This window comes from Sinocyclocheilus anshuiensis, unplaced genomic scaffold (genome assembly GCF_001515605.1).
Source record: "Sinocyclocheilus anshuiensis isolate Anshui unplaced genomic scaffold, SAMN03320099.WGS_v1.1 scaffold1024, whole genome shotgun sequence".
Taxonomy (NCBI): domain Eukaryota; kingdom Metazoa; phylum Chordata; class Actinopteri; order Cypriniformes; family Cyprinidae; genus Sinocyclocheilus; species Sinocyclocheilus anshuiensis.
Window position 1 is genome coordinate 2,234,397 of NW_015552843.1, and position 17,807 is coordinate 2,252,203.

Sequence of the window (17,807 nt, forward strand, 5' to 3'; positions counted from 1 at the left end):
TAGATATAGGTGCATGGTGTTCCTGTGAAGGAATAGGATGTATTTGAGTGTATTGCTGGATGGGAGGAGATGTGCAAAAAGTCCATCTGACCAGCAGGGGTGATGCTGGTGTGTGATTGCCTGTGTGTGTTCCTCTGTGTATGTTGAAATGCTGTTCACTTTCCTGCTCTCAAGAAACTGTAAGTAGGTCAGAACAAGAGAAGAGCTTCTCTTTTCACTGCTACCAAGGCCCAAAGAGGCAATCATCACAAAAATGTCACTAACCCGAACCTGCAGTCTTATTACTTATAAAACACTGTCAACTCAAACCCACCATCATGATTTCATTTAAAGTGTCCAGGGTGATCAAATGGTCGGCTGACTGTCAAAACAAACACAGAATCTCTGACAATTTGATCACTCAAAGCTTAAAATGGTAGTTGTCTGTAATTGTGGCAGTGACAGTTATAAGGTACTCAATACTCGTGATTGAACATTGAACAATTATTTAAAAATAATGCCATTACCTCATTTATTTCAGATGGTGAGCTATAGGAGCTATTTGTATCATGCAGTTTGATGTTTTTAATTGAATTTGTTTGGTTTGCCCTGTTGATGTTGATGAATGGACTGATCTTATGCTAATGTACATGTATTTACCTATTTTTACACTAATTTGTCACACACATACATATGTATGTATATATAAATGTATATTGTCTGATAGTGGCACAGATGAGAAGCTCTACTGTATAATGTGTTTTAGCAATCCTTCACAGATGCATTTCCCAATTTCTCTCATGTAAGAGCGCCCCCTGCAGTCAAGATACTCTATTGTACAAAAATTAGAACATCTAGACTATTGTTTGTCATAATAAAAAATGAAATCCCTTTCATTCTCACATTGCTATGTATATTTACTAATCATTTTTATGCATTATTATGGGTATGCTGTTTCACCCAAATACAATGCATGAATTACCATTCCATTTTTAAATATCTCGACTGGTATCAAACATGCTCTGTGCATAAAAAGGCAAATCATTATTGAGTGCTTTTTTCATTTGAAGAAATTTGTAATTGCAGCAATATCACCATCAGCCACGAATAATTGGTGGCAATAAAGATATTAAGGATGAGTCATGATGCATACCTCATACAGGGCGTGTACGTGTGTATGTGTTTATTTTTGGAGCATCATGCTAAAATACAGTGGGTTATAACTGGCTGTCGCACAGTTAGGTGGTTGGACTGTTATTGCTCAGAGGCAGCCTGGAGTCTATGGTCTCCTGCGTTGTCGTGGAGACCATTGTATTTTGCCTCTCCCGTGATTGGTGCTGCCGGGTTGAGCAAGTATATGCTATTTCTGTCTTTTTCAACACCTTCAGCCTGCTGTCTTTCTCTGCCTCCTCACTCACACACAAGTGTTCTATTTTCCCTCCTATTGTTATCTTTTCCCATTCCATTAATCATTTAAATGACAGTCAGACCACTGACCGTCTTTCCGTGCGTCTCGCTATTGATCTATTGATTACGGTAATTGGTGCCTGCGATCCCATGTAAGCTGCTGTACTTGTCTGCAAACAAAGGGAGGAAGACTTGTGTCAGTGAACCGAGAACCAGATCAAGCCATTCATCGCTGGGATCTAGTCTCATCTTAAATCGCGGATGCTGATCATCCAACAACATCTCTGTGCCCCTGTGGCTGTGTTTTCCCATGAGCAAAAAGTTACAAAAGAGGGGTCTCCTGTGTCTGAATGCGTTGCCTTGCAACCCCGCTATGTCTCAGGGCTGGTCTCTCAATATGCTTGTTTACATAGGCAGTGGAGCTAAAACAATTCATTCTTTCAGCTAAGCTTAAATTAAAATCATATTGTTCTCATAAATGTTTGTTTTCCTCTTAAAAATCACACTTGTGTTGTAATAACTAAATATATGTGGTTCTTGCACTATAAAATGAGTGAGACTAGAATAAAATGGTCTCATTGCAAGTCCTGCAGTCCTGTTCATCGTTTTATCAATTATTCATAAGAGTTTTATTATTATTTCTTCTCTGGGTGAGTTTTACTCTCACAGAAAAAGAATGTTCAGTCCTATAGAGCGGTTCAGTTTGTAGTCCTAAAACCCTGAAGAGAATTAGCCTTGGTTTTCCTTGAGAATTTCTAATGGGTTTTTAGATTAGCGGTTTTTGATTTATGAGTAAAGTAAGAACTGTGGTGAACATTAGCTACTTGAAGAGACATTTACTCATAAATTACTCTATCTGTCATACCTCAGACATGAACATGAGCCCATGTGTTTTTACAAAACATACGTTGTTAAGCATTGTCAGTTTATGTGATTTGCAAATCATTCGCAGTGTTTCGTTTTTGTTGTAGAACAAAATGTCTTTTTAAATAAGGATAGTTATTAAAAAAATACAAACGGGCAGCACACCGACATGTAACGCTGCTGTGCTTCGGGCATCCCAAGTTTGAGTCCTGGCTCGCGGACCTTTCCCGATTCCATCCCCCTCTCTCTCCTGTCCACTTACTGTCCGACCTAAAGGCATAAAAATGGCAAAAAAAAAATAGAAACAGGTTCAAGTTGGTCGGATTGGTTCACTGTGTTGGCCAATATAAAGTTGCTTGATTTGAAAGTCACTTCTTTATAAGTTGTGCTTCATACATCATGCTGTTGACAATAGACAGTGGACCTTTTTGTCTGCGGAATTTTGCCAGAATGTCATAAGGTGACCAAACCTTAAGTCTTGAAAAGGCAAGAAATGCCTTAAATCACAAAGAAGCAGATCAGAGTGCAATATGTACTTAAACCAGTTTTTCTTTGAGTGTTATCCAAAACTTCAGTGTGAGTTTGATTTCAGTGCATACTTGTGATTTTTAACCACTGAGCATATGTTAGCAGTTAGGCATTGTTTATCTGATGCTAATAAATAAGAGGAAAACGAGGCATCAGGAATTTGTTTATTTGGTTCTGTAGTTTGTCCGGTTTGCTGAAATAAATAAATGAGTCATTCTTTTTGTAAGACAGCTCCATATGCGACAAAAGTTGTTTGTCCAGTGATGTCAGTGCCAGCTGAATGTTTTCTCTCACTTTTGTGCTCGTAGCTGTTTTAGTGATAGTGCTCATCATTTTTATACAATATCTTCTTCTAAAAAGAAGCAAAGCTGTGCAAGAATGGCATATAGAATCCCTTACTGAAATGCAACGTTCAGACAGACATGACTGCTATGTTTCTGTGAGCTCACATGCAAGTAAGATTTACCTGCCATAAATTTGCTGCACATTAATAGCAAGTTTGCCTCAATAATTTGACTAGAGGAAATTCCTGCTAGTGAAATTTAAAGACAACAATTAAAATGTCAGAACACCCTAAGATAGAGTCAGAAAATTAACTTTTAAAAATATATCTTGCCGACCAAGAAACTGCATGCATATTTTGTCTGCATATTTTTTTATTATGTATTTTGCATTATTATGGGTATGCTATTTTACTCAGATACACTGCATGAAATACCTAAAATAAATGCTAAACTTTTCTATCTCAAAAAAGTTTATTTAAAAGCTCTTTTTTTCAGCAATTATTTTGATTTTTTTTTAATATTCTATTCTTTCAATATGCTGTTGAACGAATAACTATTTGACAGAAAAAGGCATCGTATAGGCCTATTAACTCCTCATATTAAATTTACATTTTAATTGAAATGGTTTTCATTTGACACATAATGTCCTCCAAAACCTAGTTTTAGAATAATTTTCTGTATTCTTGGCATCACCAAAACGACACAACCGCTGATCTTTTCTTGCAGTCCCTTTGTTTGTGTTGACTGTTTTTCTTTGCAACACCCCCCCCATGGATCCCAGGAACCCGACGTGACCCTGTACCGCAGCCCATGTGTGCGAGCATATGCGCCTGAGAGCCGTGGACGGACGCGCCAGGAACGGGTGGGCACTAGGACCTGGTGAAGCGAGGAGGGTTGCCTGACTGCATCCCTGTCTCCTCTCCATTCTGCTCTGCAGTTGCCCTGTGCGCGTGTGAGGGAGAGCACGTGTTTATGTGTGTTTGTGTGGATGTGTGTGTGTCAGAAAAGGGGCGAGAGTACGGCGCCGCCTAAAGAGACAGCGCTTTTTGTTATCTTTCCATCTTCTCGGCAGCGTGAACATCAGCCTGACCACCTGGACCAGCCGCCTGCCTGAAGCATCGCTGACGGGGGAGGGGCCGATATCTCTCTCTGTGTGTGTTAATGTGTGTGTGTGTACATGCGTGTGGGCGGGTGAAAGGGTGAGGGGCGGAGAGATGAAAGGGCCAGGTGAGGAGGGGTATTGTGTATCTCTCTTTCTCCCCCTCTTTTTATCCCTCTCCCACTGTCGCGCGACACTAACCCTGGAAGCTGAAGAGGAGATCCTCGCTGCTGGACCTCTCCACTACAGGTACGTTCTCCTCATCTACATCTCAGGCGATATCTCTCTCTCTCTGTGTGTGTGTGTACATGCGTGTGGGCGGGTGAAAGGGCGAGGGGCGGAGAGATGAAAGGGCCAGGTGAGGAGGGGTATTGTGTATCTCTCTTTCTCCCCCTCTTTTTATCCCTCTCCCACTGTCGCGCGACACTAACCCTGGAAGCTGAAGAGGAGATCCTCGCTGCTGGACCTCTCCACTACAGGTACGTTCTCCTCATCTACATCTCATGGAGCTATGGTTCCTTTAACTCCATACCTCACACCGACGCCTGTTTAAACTTGTGCATCCTGGATGACATGCATGTGTTGTAGTATTTCCAGACGGATGAGTTGGAAATGGTTTTCAAGATCTCGCTCTTGCAGTTAGACGTTTCTCTGGTCTTGCTTTGAAGGCTCCATCACCAGGCAGTGACATGGAGGAATAGCTGTTTGTAATTTTTCTTAGGAATCATAAACCAGAGGTGGCCTTGAATGAAGGTGTTGACATACATGACATATGTGTAATGTAGCACTGAATCAGCTCACCTCGGGGGATTATGGGAACTGTTTGGAAGCAGACAATGAACTGGGCGATCGTTAGGGTGATAGTGGATTATTTAGGTGATGACAGCAGACATCATGTTTATAAGTGGGCTATTAGTTGTAAAGTGCCAGCACTGGTCACCCTGAGGGAGGAAAGGAGAAGAAGAAGAAGGGAGGGGAAAACACAAGGTTTTTGAACAACAGAGCTAGTTTTCGTCGCTATAAATACTGAGTCATGTGCATATTACAGGGTCATATGTTTCTCAGTTGGCAGCCCCTGAGATTGTTAGTTGCTCGCAGATTCTTGTCTCACAAAGTGCAGAAGGGTTCACAGAAAGGCAATCGTTTTAAAATGCATTTGCGGGCTTCATCTCGGCCCTGCAGATGCATTTAAGAGCATGAACTCTAATCCCACTCCTTTCCTATAGAAAGCACAGGTTGTTTTTAAAACCCTAACATTTTTAATCAAACACACCAATGAAACCCCCAGAAACTGTTTATGTTTCTCGTCAAGTGCATGAGCATTAGAATCCTCACTGGCTGATGATTGCAAACTTGCATAGAAATGTTTTTTTCATGTTGATTATTTACAGTACGCCATGACATGGGTAATGGATATGTAGGTTTCTAGATCACAGATCTTGACATAACGAATGAGTATTTCTCCGTAGTGCTTATTATGGAGCTGTAGTGACCGTAAACCAAAATCAAAGCTTGTAAGATAGCTTAAAAATGTACTTTAGCTGAAATTTTAAATAGCTGGTTTTATTATTCAAATAGCCTATTATATTTAATATGACTCAACTGGAATACATTAGGCTCTACCAATGAAAGTGACTTTTTAAAGCACAAATGTAGGAATGGGTCCTTACAGGTGAAGTGTGCACCACTTCCGTTAATGAAATAGAAAATGAAATGACTGCTCTAAATACACGCCATTGGTTGAGCTAGTCTGGCTGTGTCCAGCTGGTCGAAATTCTCAAACAAGCAATTAGTTTATATTCATTTTAAAAGTTCAAACAACTGAGTTGTCTTTTTAAAATTTCTTGTAAATACTTTAGTTTGACTGAAACCTTATGGGTCTGATTTTTGTTTAGTTAGGCCTAGATAGTGTGATTGTAGGTCGGCTTTGTCTAGAATGTTCACATTCAAAGTTGGGGTTAGTAATATATTTTTTTTAAAGAAAAGACGCAATAATTCAGTAATGTTTTTCAGAAGTCACTGTAAAAACATTTATCATGTTAATGAAATATTTCTATTTCAAATAAATGCTGTTCTTTTTAACTTTCTATTCATCAAAGATTCTGGGAAAAAAGTATTACAGTTTCCACAAAAAAAATATTAAGCAGCACAGTTCTCAAAATCGATAATAATAAGAAATGTTTCTTAAGCACCAAATCAGCATATTAGAATGATTTCTGAAGGAACATGTGACACTGAAGACTGGAATAATGGCTGCTGAAAATTCAGCTTTGCAATCACAGAAATAAATAGCATTTTAAAATATATTATTAAATATTTTAAATTGTAATAATATTTCACAATATTACTGTTTGTGTTGTATCTTGATCAAATCAATGCAGCCTGGGTGAGCAAAGAGACTTTAAAAACATCAAACAATCAACCACAAACCTCTGAATGGTGGAGTAAACATGTTAATATGACTACAAGAGATAGTTCACCCAAAAATGAAAATTCTGCCATCGCTTACTCATGTTAATGTCATTTCAAACCTTTATGACTTTCTTTGTTTTGCGTAACATAAAAGAAGATATTCTGGAGAATGTTGGTAACCTGTTTTGTTTACTTCCATTGTATAAAAAAAGAGACAACTCTCATCTTATTCCACAGAAGAAAGTCAGTCCTACAGGTTAGAAACGACATGAGGGTGAATAATATATGAACAATTTGCATATTTAGGTGAACTATCTAACTTTGGAAGTGTGTGCTTGCTCAGAAAGACAAAGAGGATGCTTCATGTGTGTTAATCCTTCAAAAAATTGATTAGCTTTCTGTCATGGACAGTACACTCGAAAGCTTGCTGAAGCTCAATTATAACTGTGCATGTAAATGTAGTCTATTTTGTGAAAGAGCCTTTTGTGAAAGTTTCTACACATTTAACTGTCACAGAAGGAAGTATTTTAACTCACAAATTACACTTCACCTTTAAGGTAATAACTTCCTGTATTCACTTTTAACAGTGCTGGATTGCCTAGCACAATTAAAATCCCGGCCTAGCGGTATCCGAATGGTTCTGGCCTAGTTATGTAAACATTAAAGTTAAATCCCAAGAGGTTATCTGGAAAGGTATTGAGTTCACCAATCACTATTGTGTCATTGAGCCCCTTCATCTCAGATCAAAAAGTTGTTTTTTCATCCTTTTTATTCCTTTTGTTGAAGTATGTTTTAGTAATTATTATTCTGTGGATGATGTTTAGTGCTGTTTTCACTTTAAGAGGTAGTTCACCCAAAATTGAAAATTCTATTCATATTTACTCATTTTGTTCAAAACCTGTATGATTGTTTTGTGGAACACAAAAGAAGACATTTTGAAACATGTCTCTGTATTTTTGTCCATACAATGAAAGCCAATGGGGTCCAGTTGACAAAAACAGTTGAAATATTCTTCAGAATATCTTTATGTGTTCCACAGAAGAAAGAAAGTCATACAGGTTTGGAACAACACAAGGGTGAGAAAATGATGGCAGAATTTTCATTTTGGATGAACTGTCCCTTTAACTCCAGATACCCAACTATTTTGAGTGTTAGTATTTCTTTTAATGCTAACTTATTTAAAAAAAAACTCTAAAACACCCAAACCTTATGATGAAGAAGAAGGGCTAAACGTTATCACTATTATCATCACAATCAAGCTCATCATAGTCATGTGGATAATCATGCCACTGTAGCTCTAACTGCTTTTTGTCTAGCCAAACCACAGTTGGGATACCTTCCAGGTACAGAACAGCCCCTTCCCTTCACTACTACAATCAGTTAACCATGAGATCATTGTGGTCACAAGCCTTGGGCAGAAAACAGTCTCTATGCTTACAGAGATGTCCTAAAACAACAGTTTAGAGATGCTTTTGAGCTCTTGTCACAACACTGACCACACTGTGTCACAAGGGAGAGTTTGTGCCCTCAGAGAAAAACTTGATGGATTGAGGATGTGGAGAAACAAAGCTGGTAAAATATGATATTGTAAATTTGAGAAATGATGCATGTGAGGTATTGTGCAAGGTCAGGTTATGACCATAAACACAGAGCACATGATTGCCAACAGTGTAAAGGACTTTGAAGGGTGTGTTTCATGCACTTGTATGTTTGTGTGAATTTAGGGTTGGGTATTGGTGAAGATTTCATTATTGAATTTGATTCCGAATCATAATTTTGATTCATTTTGATTTGATTCCAATTAATTTGGGCATATATTTTAGTTATCAGTAAGTTAATTTAATGAAGGATCCATCAGACTGATTCAAACAGTAACTCCTAATTGTTATTCTTTTTTGAATGATTTATTAAAAAGACCAGCTATGGGGTGGGTGATATACCGGAAGACACAATTGACTGGTAGAAATTTGTCAATCGGTAGAGATTTTAGACTATCGTCTCAGTCACGATTACACGCTCACATGATGTTGCTGTGCTACGTGGTCATGAAAACTTGTAGTTTGAATGCGTTTTTAAGCATTACAATTAAAAAACAAGTGATTTTAAGCCATTGAAATGCAATCAGCAGCGAAAGAGAACTAATTTTGCTGTATACAGTGCTTAATTTTACCGCTTTATAGACCTTGAAAAGGTTAAATACACACACTTGTATGTGTCAAAATGCCCGTCTTGGCAAAGTATCCCCATAAACACAGTAATTTAGGTTTTAAGTGAAAGCAAACTGAGAAAGAAAACATGTGTAACAGTATATTTGATCCAGGCAGCTCTTAAAGTGACAGCAGTCTAATGTTCCTGCTGTCTGTCATTCATGTTAATCAAACAACAAAACAGAGAAAATCTCTCACTGCTCTTGACTAAATCACTTTTGTAGCTTTAATAAGAAGAAATATATATTTATTGTATATTTTATACAACACTAGCTTGCTATATTCTTTTTCTATTCTATCTGTTTTCTTTTTATTATATAATAAAAAAAACCTTGCAATGTGTACTGCGTTAAGCTAACTGAGACTTGTTATAGCACTTGCATATCATTGCTCTTTTGTTGATGTTGATTGCTTCCAATGTCCTCATTTGTAAGTCGCTTTGGATAAAAGCGTCTGCTAAATGACTAAATGTAAATGTAAAAGGTTATGACCATAAACACAGAGCACATGATTGCCAACAGTGTAAAGGACTTTGAAGGGTGTGTTTCATGCACTTGTATGTTTGTGTGAATTTAGGGTTGGGTATTGGTGAAGATTTCATTATTGAATTTGATTCCGAATCATAATTTTGATTCATTTTGATTTGATTCCAATTAATTTGGGCATATATTTTAGTTATCAGTAAGTTAATTTAATGAAGGATCCATCAGACTGATTCAAACAGTAACTCCTAATTGTTATTCTTTTTTGAATGATTTATTAAAAAGACCAGCTATGGGGTGGGTGATATACCGGAAGACACAATTGACTGGTAGAAATTTGTCAATCGGTAGAGATTTTAGACTATCGTCTCAGTCACGATTACACGCTCACATGATGTTGCTGTGCTACGTGGTCATGAAAACTTGTAGTTTGAATGCGTTTTTAAGCATTACAATTAAAAAACAAGTGATTTTAAGCCATTGAAATGCAATCAGCAGCGAAAGAGAACTAATTTTGCTGTATACAGTGCTTAATTTTACCGCTTTATAGACCTTGAAAAGGTTAAATACACACACTTGTATGTGTCAAAATGCCCGTCTTGGCAAAGTATCCCCATAAACACAGTAATTTAGGTTTTAAGTGAAAGCAAACTGAGAAAGAAAACATGTGTAACAGTATATTTGATCCAGGCAGCTCTTAAAGTGACAGCAGTCTAATGTTCCTGCTGTCTGTCATTCATGTTAATCAAACAACAAAACAGAGAAAATCTCTCACTGCTCTTGACTAAATCACTTTTGTAACTGTAATAGGAGGAAATATATATTTAATTTACGTGGGGAAGAATATACAGTGTTTTATACATTTGATTATTTTATTCGTATGTTGATTTTACGCATTTATTTGTTCTACTGTAGTAGTTTTTTTTGTCCTATTGCTTTTAATTAGTTTCTTATTCTTATTTAATCACTAACTGTCTATAGTAGGATGGCCATATGTGCCATTTATATGGGACATGTCCTGGCCAGGATTTTTATATTGCCTAAAACATCCTATAGTAGTTAGACCAATAACATGCAGGTATTGTACATAATCGACCAATTGTGGCGCGTCGCACATGAGAAGGCGAGAACTAGGGATGGGCGATACCTCTTATTTTGTTTTCGATCCGATGCCGATATTTTCAAGCCCAGTATCGTCGATATCAATACCGATACCTATAAACTAAATTGATCTTTTAAATTACTAAAAGAATATAATCAGTAATTATACTCGCTTAATATTAGATTTTAAAGCCACGTTTTTTCAACATTTCATAGGCCTTTTTTGTTTACATATAATAAAATATCCTATAATTGTATTTTAGCCCTTTACTGGGGCAGTAACCTCACAGGTGCAACTATACCTCTAAGAGGGAGCATATTAGTACCATACAAGTATGCATGCTTTAAGGGTAGATAAGTTACAAAGGTGCACCTTTGAGGGTACCTCATGAAAAATAAACATGGTGCTACATAAGTACTCAAATGTATTATTATTATTATTACCATGGTAAATGTGTGGTTACTGCAGTTTTACTACAAATACTGTGGTAAACTGTGGTTACTGTAATAAAACCATGGTTAATTTTTGTAAAAGGCTGCCAGGCTGTTGTACCCCAAAAGGTGAAACTTTAGCATATTTTTTTGAAAACATGTGTAACAGTATATTTGATCCAGGCAGCTCTTAAAGTGACAGCAGTCTAATGTTCCTGCTGTCTGTCATTCATGTTAATCAAACAACAAAACAGAGAAAATCTCTCACTGCTCTTGACTAAATCACTTTTGTAGCTTTAATAAGAAGAAATATATATTTATTGTATATTTTATACAACACTAGCTTGCTATATTCTTTTTCTATTCTATCTGTTTTCTTTTTATTATATAATAAAAAAAACCTTGCAATGTGTACTGCGTTAAGCTAACTGAGACTTGTTATAGCACTTGCATATCATTGCTCTTTTGTTGATGTTGATTGCTTCCAATGTCCTCATTTGTAAGTCGCTTTGGATAAAAGCGTCTGCTAAATGACTAAATGTAAATGTAAATATTTAATTTTCACAGTGAAGAATATGCAGTGTTTTTATACATTTGATTACTTTATACAATGTATGTAGCATTTCTTATTTATTTGTTCTACTGTAGTTTTTTGTGCTATTACTTGTAATTATTTTCTTATTCTTATTTATTCGCTGACTGTCTTCAGTGAGCTTGTTTTTTTTTAATTTAGGCTAGTAATAGTTTTTTGTGAGGTTTTCACTGGTAACAAGAATTATGAAATTTCTATGATATCAAAAAAATTTGATAAAATAACTATATCATGATATATATTGTTACCGTGAAATAAAATGACTCATATCATGATATAAGATTTTGGTATATCGCCCAACCCTAGACCAGCTAATGAGAGTGAGTTGTTTGAGAATTGGACTACACTAGTTGTCCTGTATGTTTTTTGATCCGCTAAATTGAAACAGTTCAAGAAAGTCATTTGTTTGTGAACTGGATTGTTATTACTTGCAGCCCGTGAGGACAACTCAATAGAAACACACATTTTACCACATTCAATTTGGACTGCAAACTTGAGTAAAATACAATTTCTTTTGTCATGGTGACCATCTTAGGATTTTACGAATAGATATCAAGTTTGTTTAAATGAATATCGCGATTAATCGCAAAGTCAGTATTTTTATCCAGCACTAACATGGCTTATTCCTTAAAAGTTGTTTGCTAACATTATCGCCTCTCTTCACAGTCCCATCATGTCTCATTTGGAGCTGCTGGACTTTGAGCGCAGTGGAGCTCCAGGGATTTCAGAGGTGAATATTTGAAGATGAAACTGGACATTGTGACCCTAATCAGCCCCACCTCCAGAGTCCGACCTCTACCAGCATGTCGTAATGCCGACAGAACTCCCCCATCGAACGGTACTGCTGGATGCCACTCTTCAGCAGGGGAGGATGGGTGATAGTCCCATGAGAATCACCTCCATCCACAATCCTCATTCCATCCTCTCATGGAGCATACAGCCGCCTACAACACACCGTGGAACATCACCCACACCACCTCTTGGCGTCCGAACGCAACCCAGCCTAACGCCTCAGGACTGAGCGAGCCCAGAGATGGACACCTCCTGCAGACGCTCGGCCTGTGCACCATGCTCCTGATGGACATACTGGCTATAGTAGGCAACTTAGCCGTAATGACAGTCATCGCCAGGACGCCGCGACTACGTAAATTTGTGTTCGTCTTCCATCTCTGCCTGGTGGATCTCATCGCGGCCCTGGTGTTAATGCCTCTGGGTATGCTGTCAGGTCAGGGCTTTTTCAACAAGGCTCTTTGTCAGGGTTACCTGTGTCTGAGCGTGGGACTGATCAGTGCTGCTATCCTCACTATCTCAGCCATCAACGTCGAGAGATACTACTACGTCGTTCATCCCATGCGCTACGAGGTGAAAATGACTGTGGGGTTGGTGGTTTCAGTTCTGATTGGAATATGGATCAAAGCCATCTTCATGTCCGCGTTCCCTTTACTCGGCTGGACGCTCGATAGAGAGGAGCTGGGAATGGCTCTGGGGAAAGTTATGGGGAAAATCGTTGAACCAAAGTGCTGCTCGCTCCACTGGATGGAGGAAGGGCCCCAACGGCTGGTGTTCATGGTCCTTTTTACCCTCATGTACTTCCTGTGTCCAGTCCTCATCATCTTTGTGGTGTACTGCAACATGTTTAAGGTGGCCAGGGTTGCCGCCATGCAGCAAGGGCCAGTCCCCACGTGGATGGAGACTCCCCGGCCGCGCTCTGAATCTTTGAGCAGCCGCTCCAGCATGGCGGCCAGCCTCAGCGGAGCTCGGACCACCCCTCAGAGGACTTTCAGCGGGGGCAAGGCTGCGGTGGTCCTAGTCGCCGTAGGAGGTCAGTTCCTTGGGTGCTGGCTGCCTTATTTCTCCTTCCACATGTACTGCGCCGTCATGCCGTCCTCTCACGAAACCCTCGCACGCATGGCCCAGCTTGAGAATGTCTTCACCTGGATCGGGTACTTCTGTTTCACCTCCAATCCTTTTTTCTATGGCTGTCTGAATCGGCAGATCAGGGAAGAGCTGGCCAGAAACCTGGCCTTCGTTTTTAAGTGGGGGCGTCCCGGTGAAGAAGAACAGCTGCCCAGTCGAGAGGCTTCTATTGAGGAGAACTTTCTCCAGTTTCTTCAGGGCACAGGTTACGATATGCGGCCAAGGAATTCCCAAAGCATCTCCATCCCTCAACAGGAGGAGGACAATCCTCTCTCCACCGAACTCCACAGGCCATCTGTTGACTTCCACATTCCTGGCCAGATCATGGAGGAGACCTCGGAGTTCATAGAGCACCAACACATGAACGACCTTAATATATCAGACAATTGTATCAAGACAAAATCGGAACTGCAAGGTTGATATTTTCAGATGTGAAATCTATATTTAATGTATCATATATTGTTGCTATGTTTTACTATTGGATATTTTTATACTCGGCCGACAAATTTGTACATAGCTTGTTTTACATTTTTGGTTGGTAGGTTTCTGTCATACCCAAAGCATATTTTTTTCTTTAGAGAAGATATGTTGGACTGATGAAATGACCTCATTTCAGCACATTACCACTAGACAGAAACGTATTTACATAGAATCAGCGACATTTGTCCGAACAATGTAACATGGAAGCAACATTGTGACGTGGAATCTGTATTCAAAAAGCGGTATGAACCGCAAGTGGTCGATGTTACAAACTTTTAGTGCTCCTAATGTTAATTCAGACAACAAATGAGTATAAAATTGGTTAATAACTAAGTATTATTGTAACAACAAAATTTGGAGCATGCACTAATATTGAACCAAGGTTGTTTGTGTGGTGGATAGATTCTAATTCTTTAGTTGCCATAAAATTATGGCCGTCAGCAATGTCATATTTTGAAAAAAAAAAAAATTTTTTTTTTGTTTTTTCCTCAAAAATGAATTAAAAACATTGAAACACATATAGTCTGTGGTGGTTGTGTTGTACAAGGGCTTTCATCCTTTCTATCTGTACTTCTGTTTAAAAGTTTGGGGACATTTAAAATGTTTTTGAAAAAAATCTTTTATGCTTAACAAAACTGCAATTATTTGCTAAAAACTACTGTTAAAAACATGAATATTGTGAAATATATATTTTGAAATATTTTGTAATATATATATTTTAAAATATAATTTATTCCTGTGATTATTTCTGGTATGAGCACCAAATGATTATTTGATTTCATGTTGAAAACAGTAGTATTTTTGTGGAAACTCATTTGTTTTCAGGATTCCTTGATTAGAAAGTTAAAATAACAGCATTTATTTGAAATAGAATTTTATTCTGTAACATCATAAATGTCTTTACTGACACTTTTGATCAATTTAATGCATCTTTGTTAAATAAAAGTATTAATTTCTCAACCCCCGCCCCTTCCCCAAGCTATTGAACGGTATATTCAGACCATTCCAAAAAAAAAAAAACCTCACATTAAGAGCGTTTACACGCTGAGTTGTGTTATTTTGGTCATTTGAACAATTAAGGATATGCAAAAGAACAACCCGAGCAGAATGTGATAAGTTCCCAAATTGGAAATTTATCAAGATGCACATTCATACAGCAAGCCTTGCTAATCAGCCGTAAAGAGATACAATCTCGGATTGGAAAAAAAAAGTGAAGTGTGTTTACAGAAAGTTAAAACTGCCTTGGTTTATTCAGTCACATTTTCCACACCTTGTGACATGAAGATGGCGGCTTCCACCTCGGGGCCTTGGGTTTGCTCAAGCACCTGATCCACAAAATGGCAAGGGACAATCAGATAGTCTCTGACAAAAGGTTAACAATCGGGTCAGCTGCAAACATGTGCCACTACAGATGTCCTTTTAGATTTTGTACATCTCCACCCACTCCCATACTCCCAACACTGCTATTATGATCATTTTTTCATTTCTTACATGTGAAGAAGATTGTACTACACCTGCGGTATTTCAATCATTAGCAAGTTTCACATCAGATCTGAATCATCAGCTGAGTTCTCAGATATTGGTAGAAAATGATGGCACTTCATATCTCTCTCCTCACTGCAGGGACCATAAAAAAGTCCAGACAGAGATATCAGCCAGTTCAAAAACAGAACAGTTGCATATGCAAAATGTCTGAGTTTGAGACAAGATATAGATATATATATTCCTTATTTTATATCATCAAAATATTAAAACTGTGGTTTATCACAACGGATTTCAATTTCTCTAGCCACACCCAGGCCTGATTACTGCCACACCTGTTCGCAATCAAGAAATCTCTTAAATAGGACCTGCCTGACAAAGTGAAGTAGACCAAAAGATCCTCAAAAGCTAGACATCATGCCGAGATCCAAAGAAATTCAGAAACAAATGAGAAAGAAAGTAATTGAGATCTATCAGTCTGGAAAAGGTTATAAAGCCATTTCTAAAGCTTTGGGACTCCAGCGAACCACAGTGAGAGCCAAATCAGGAAGGGGGCCAACACTTTTTCACACCACTGTATATCACTAAAAATCTTTTGGACATGCATGGTAATACTTTGAGGAAAGAAAAAAGGTTATAACAATAAGATGATATTCTCAACAGTCTTCTGCATTATTAAAAGACACTGTGTTGTTTCTTTGTTGTTCTTGTGATGCAGACAAGTCTCATCTAGGTGTCAATGGCCATTTGTTTACAGGTATAAATAGTCAGTGCAGTGTGAGCCCTGCTATGTCTTGCCATAAGCAGAATGAGCAGCATACAAAAATACATATTTATTTAGAAGTTACTTTCCATATAACCAAATTCGGTGGTTGCTATTTTGGTGGTTGCTATTTTGAGCATTTGAAATGAAAGGCAGTAAAGACACGGTTTATAATTTTCCATTGTAACGACATTAGTGCTAACTGTTTTGTTAAAATGGAGAGGAGTGAAGATTACTGGGTCAAAAAAGTAACAAAGCAACTAAAATATGAAAAAAAAAATAATAATAGAGATATAATCTTATATATACACATTCAAAAGCTTGGGTACATTTTTTTTAATTTGAAAAAACAATGCTTTTATTTAAGGGCATATTAAATCGATCAAAAGTGACTTGTATAATTTATCTTTTATTATATTGTTTCAAATAAATTCTGTTCTTTTGAACTTGAATCCTAAAAAATGGGTACCAGGGTTTCCATAAAAAAATTAAGAAGTATAGCAGTTTTCAACATATAATAAAATATTAAAATTATTTCTGAGGGATCATGTGACACTGAAGTGACTCATGTGACTAAACATTTTAAAATGCAGTAAAATAGAAAATAATTATTTTAAATGATAAGGATTTTCCACAATATTACTGTTTTGTATTCTAATAAAATAAACCCTTACAGACCCCAGGTTTTTTTAACAGTAGTGTATATAATTTATAATTCTACATTTATAATTCTAAATGTTTTAGATTTTTCTTGTTAGACTTTTATTATAAACATAAATTATAATAACTATTTTTTATTCACCTCCTAGACGTTTGCCTGTATATAAAGATACAATCATAACATTTATGCTGTTCAACTATTAATAACTGCCTTGAAGGACATCTCGAAATAATTCAGTAAACTCATCTTGACAGAAAGTGACTCAATATAACAAACCATTATTGAAGAGGTCAAACGCCATTTATATCAAATACAGTGCTGCTGATGAAAATATTTCCTATTCACATTGTGTTGTTCTCTCTCTTCTCCTCTCCACACATTCACCTGCAGTATATATATTCACATATTTACGAACATGCACACACAAACAAATGTATATAGACACACACTCATGTGAACAACACACATCAGTGCGCCCCACATCAGTGTACTTTGATGTTTGGTAAGTAAGAGGGAGGCCCCTAGTGGTGAAGTTCAAACAACCTTGACCTTTTAGCTCTGCTGAGAGATGAAGGTGTTGAGAGCTTTGTGAAGTCATTTGCAGCACTGGGGGAGGTTGCTCCTCGTCCGCTCAACCCAGAGAGTTTTCAGTAGCTGTTTTAGATTCACAAAAGATAATGACTTCATTACAATCAAAAGAATCTGCATTTACATCTCTATGAAAAATGAATCAAGGTTTCTAAACATTATTTGCTATATTATCAAAAAAACTGTATGCTTTGATTAATCAATGGTAGAAGCAATGGGAGTTTCAAATGTTGAAAATCTGTATGCATATTTTCTAGATCATAATATTGGGACGTTATAAATTCCAGAGATAAACTCAACAGGTGGCATCAGATGAATAAATAATCAGTAAAGCCTGATTTAATGTTATGCTATGCTAATTTATGTTATGCAGCGGTAAAGGATTCATTGAGGGATCCGCCAGTTAAAAGTGTTTCTGTATGTTTAAAACAATTCAGCTAATTTTGGGACCTGCCTCTGTGTGAAAGTACCCGTATATTGCACTTGGTGGCAGGTAAAGGAACATTCCTGTTCTTAAGTCCGAGATCCA

General features: G+C 37.5%; 1 protein-coding gene across 2 annotated transcripts; it reads left to right on the forward strand.

The window, feature by feature from the left end:
- Positions 1 to 4,324: 4,324 nt before the first annotated feature.
- LOC107668011 (probable G-protein coupled receptor 61) lies at positions 4,325 to 14,221 on the forward strand. 2 transcript variants are annotated; one of them, XM_016459743.1, is made up of 2 exons: positions 4,325 to 4,410; positions 12,054 to 14,221. In XM_016459743.1, exon 2 carries the CDS (start codon positions 12,315 to 12,317, stop codon positions 13,722 to 13,724), a length of 1,410 nt encoding a protein of 469 aa, XP_016315229.1. In that variant the 5' UTR covers positions 4,325 to 4,410; positions 12,054 to 12,314; the 3' UTR covers positions 13,725 to 14,221. The 2 variants fall into 2 exon arrangements, with proteins under 2 accessions (XP_016315229.1, XP_016315228.1); XM_016459742.1 differs by lacking the exon at positions 4,325 to 4,410 and adding an exon at positions 4,555 to 4,640.
- The last annotated feature ends 3,586 nt before the right edge of the window (positions 14,222 to 17,807 follow it).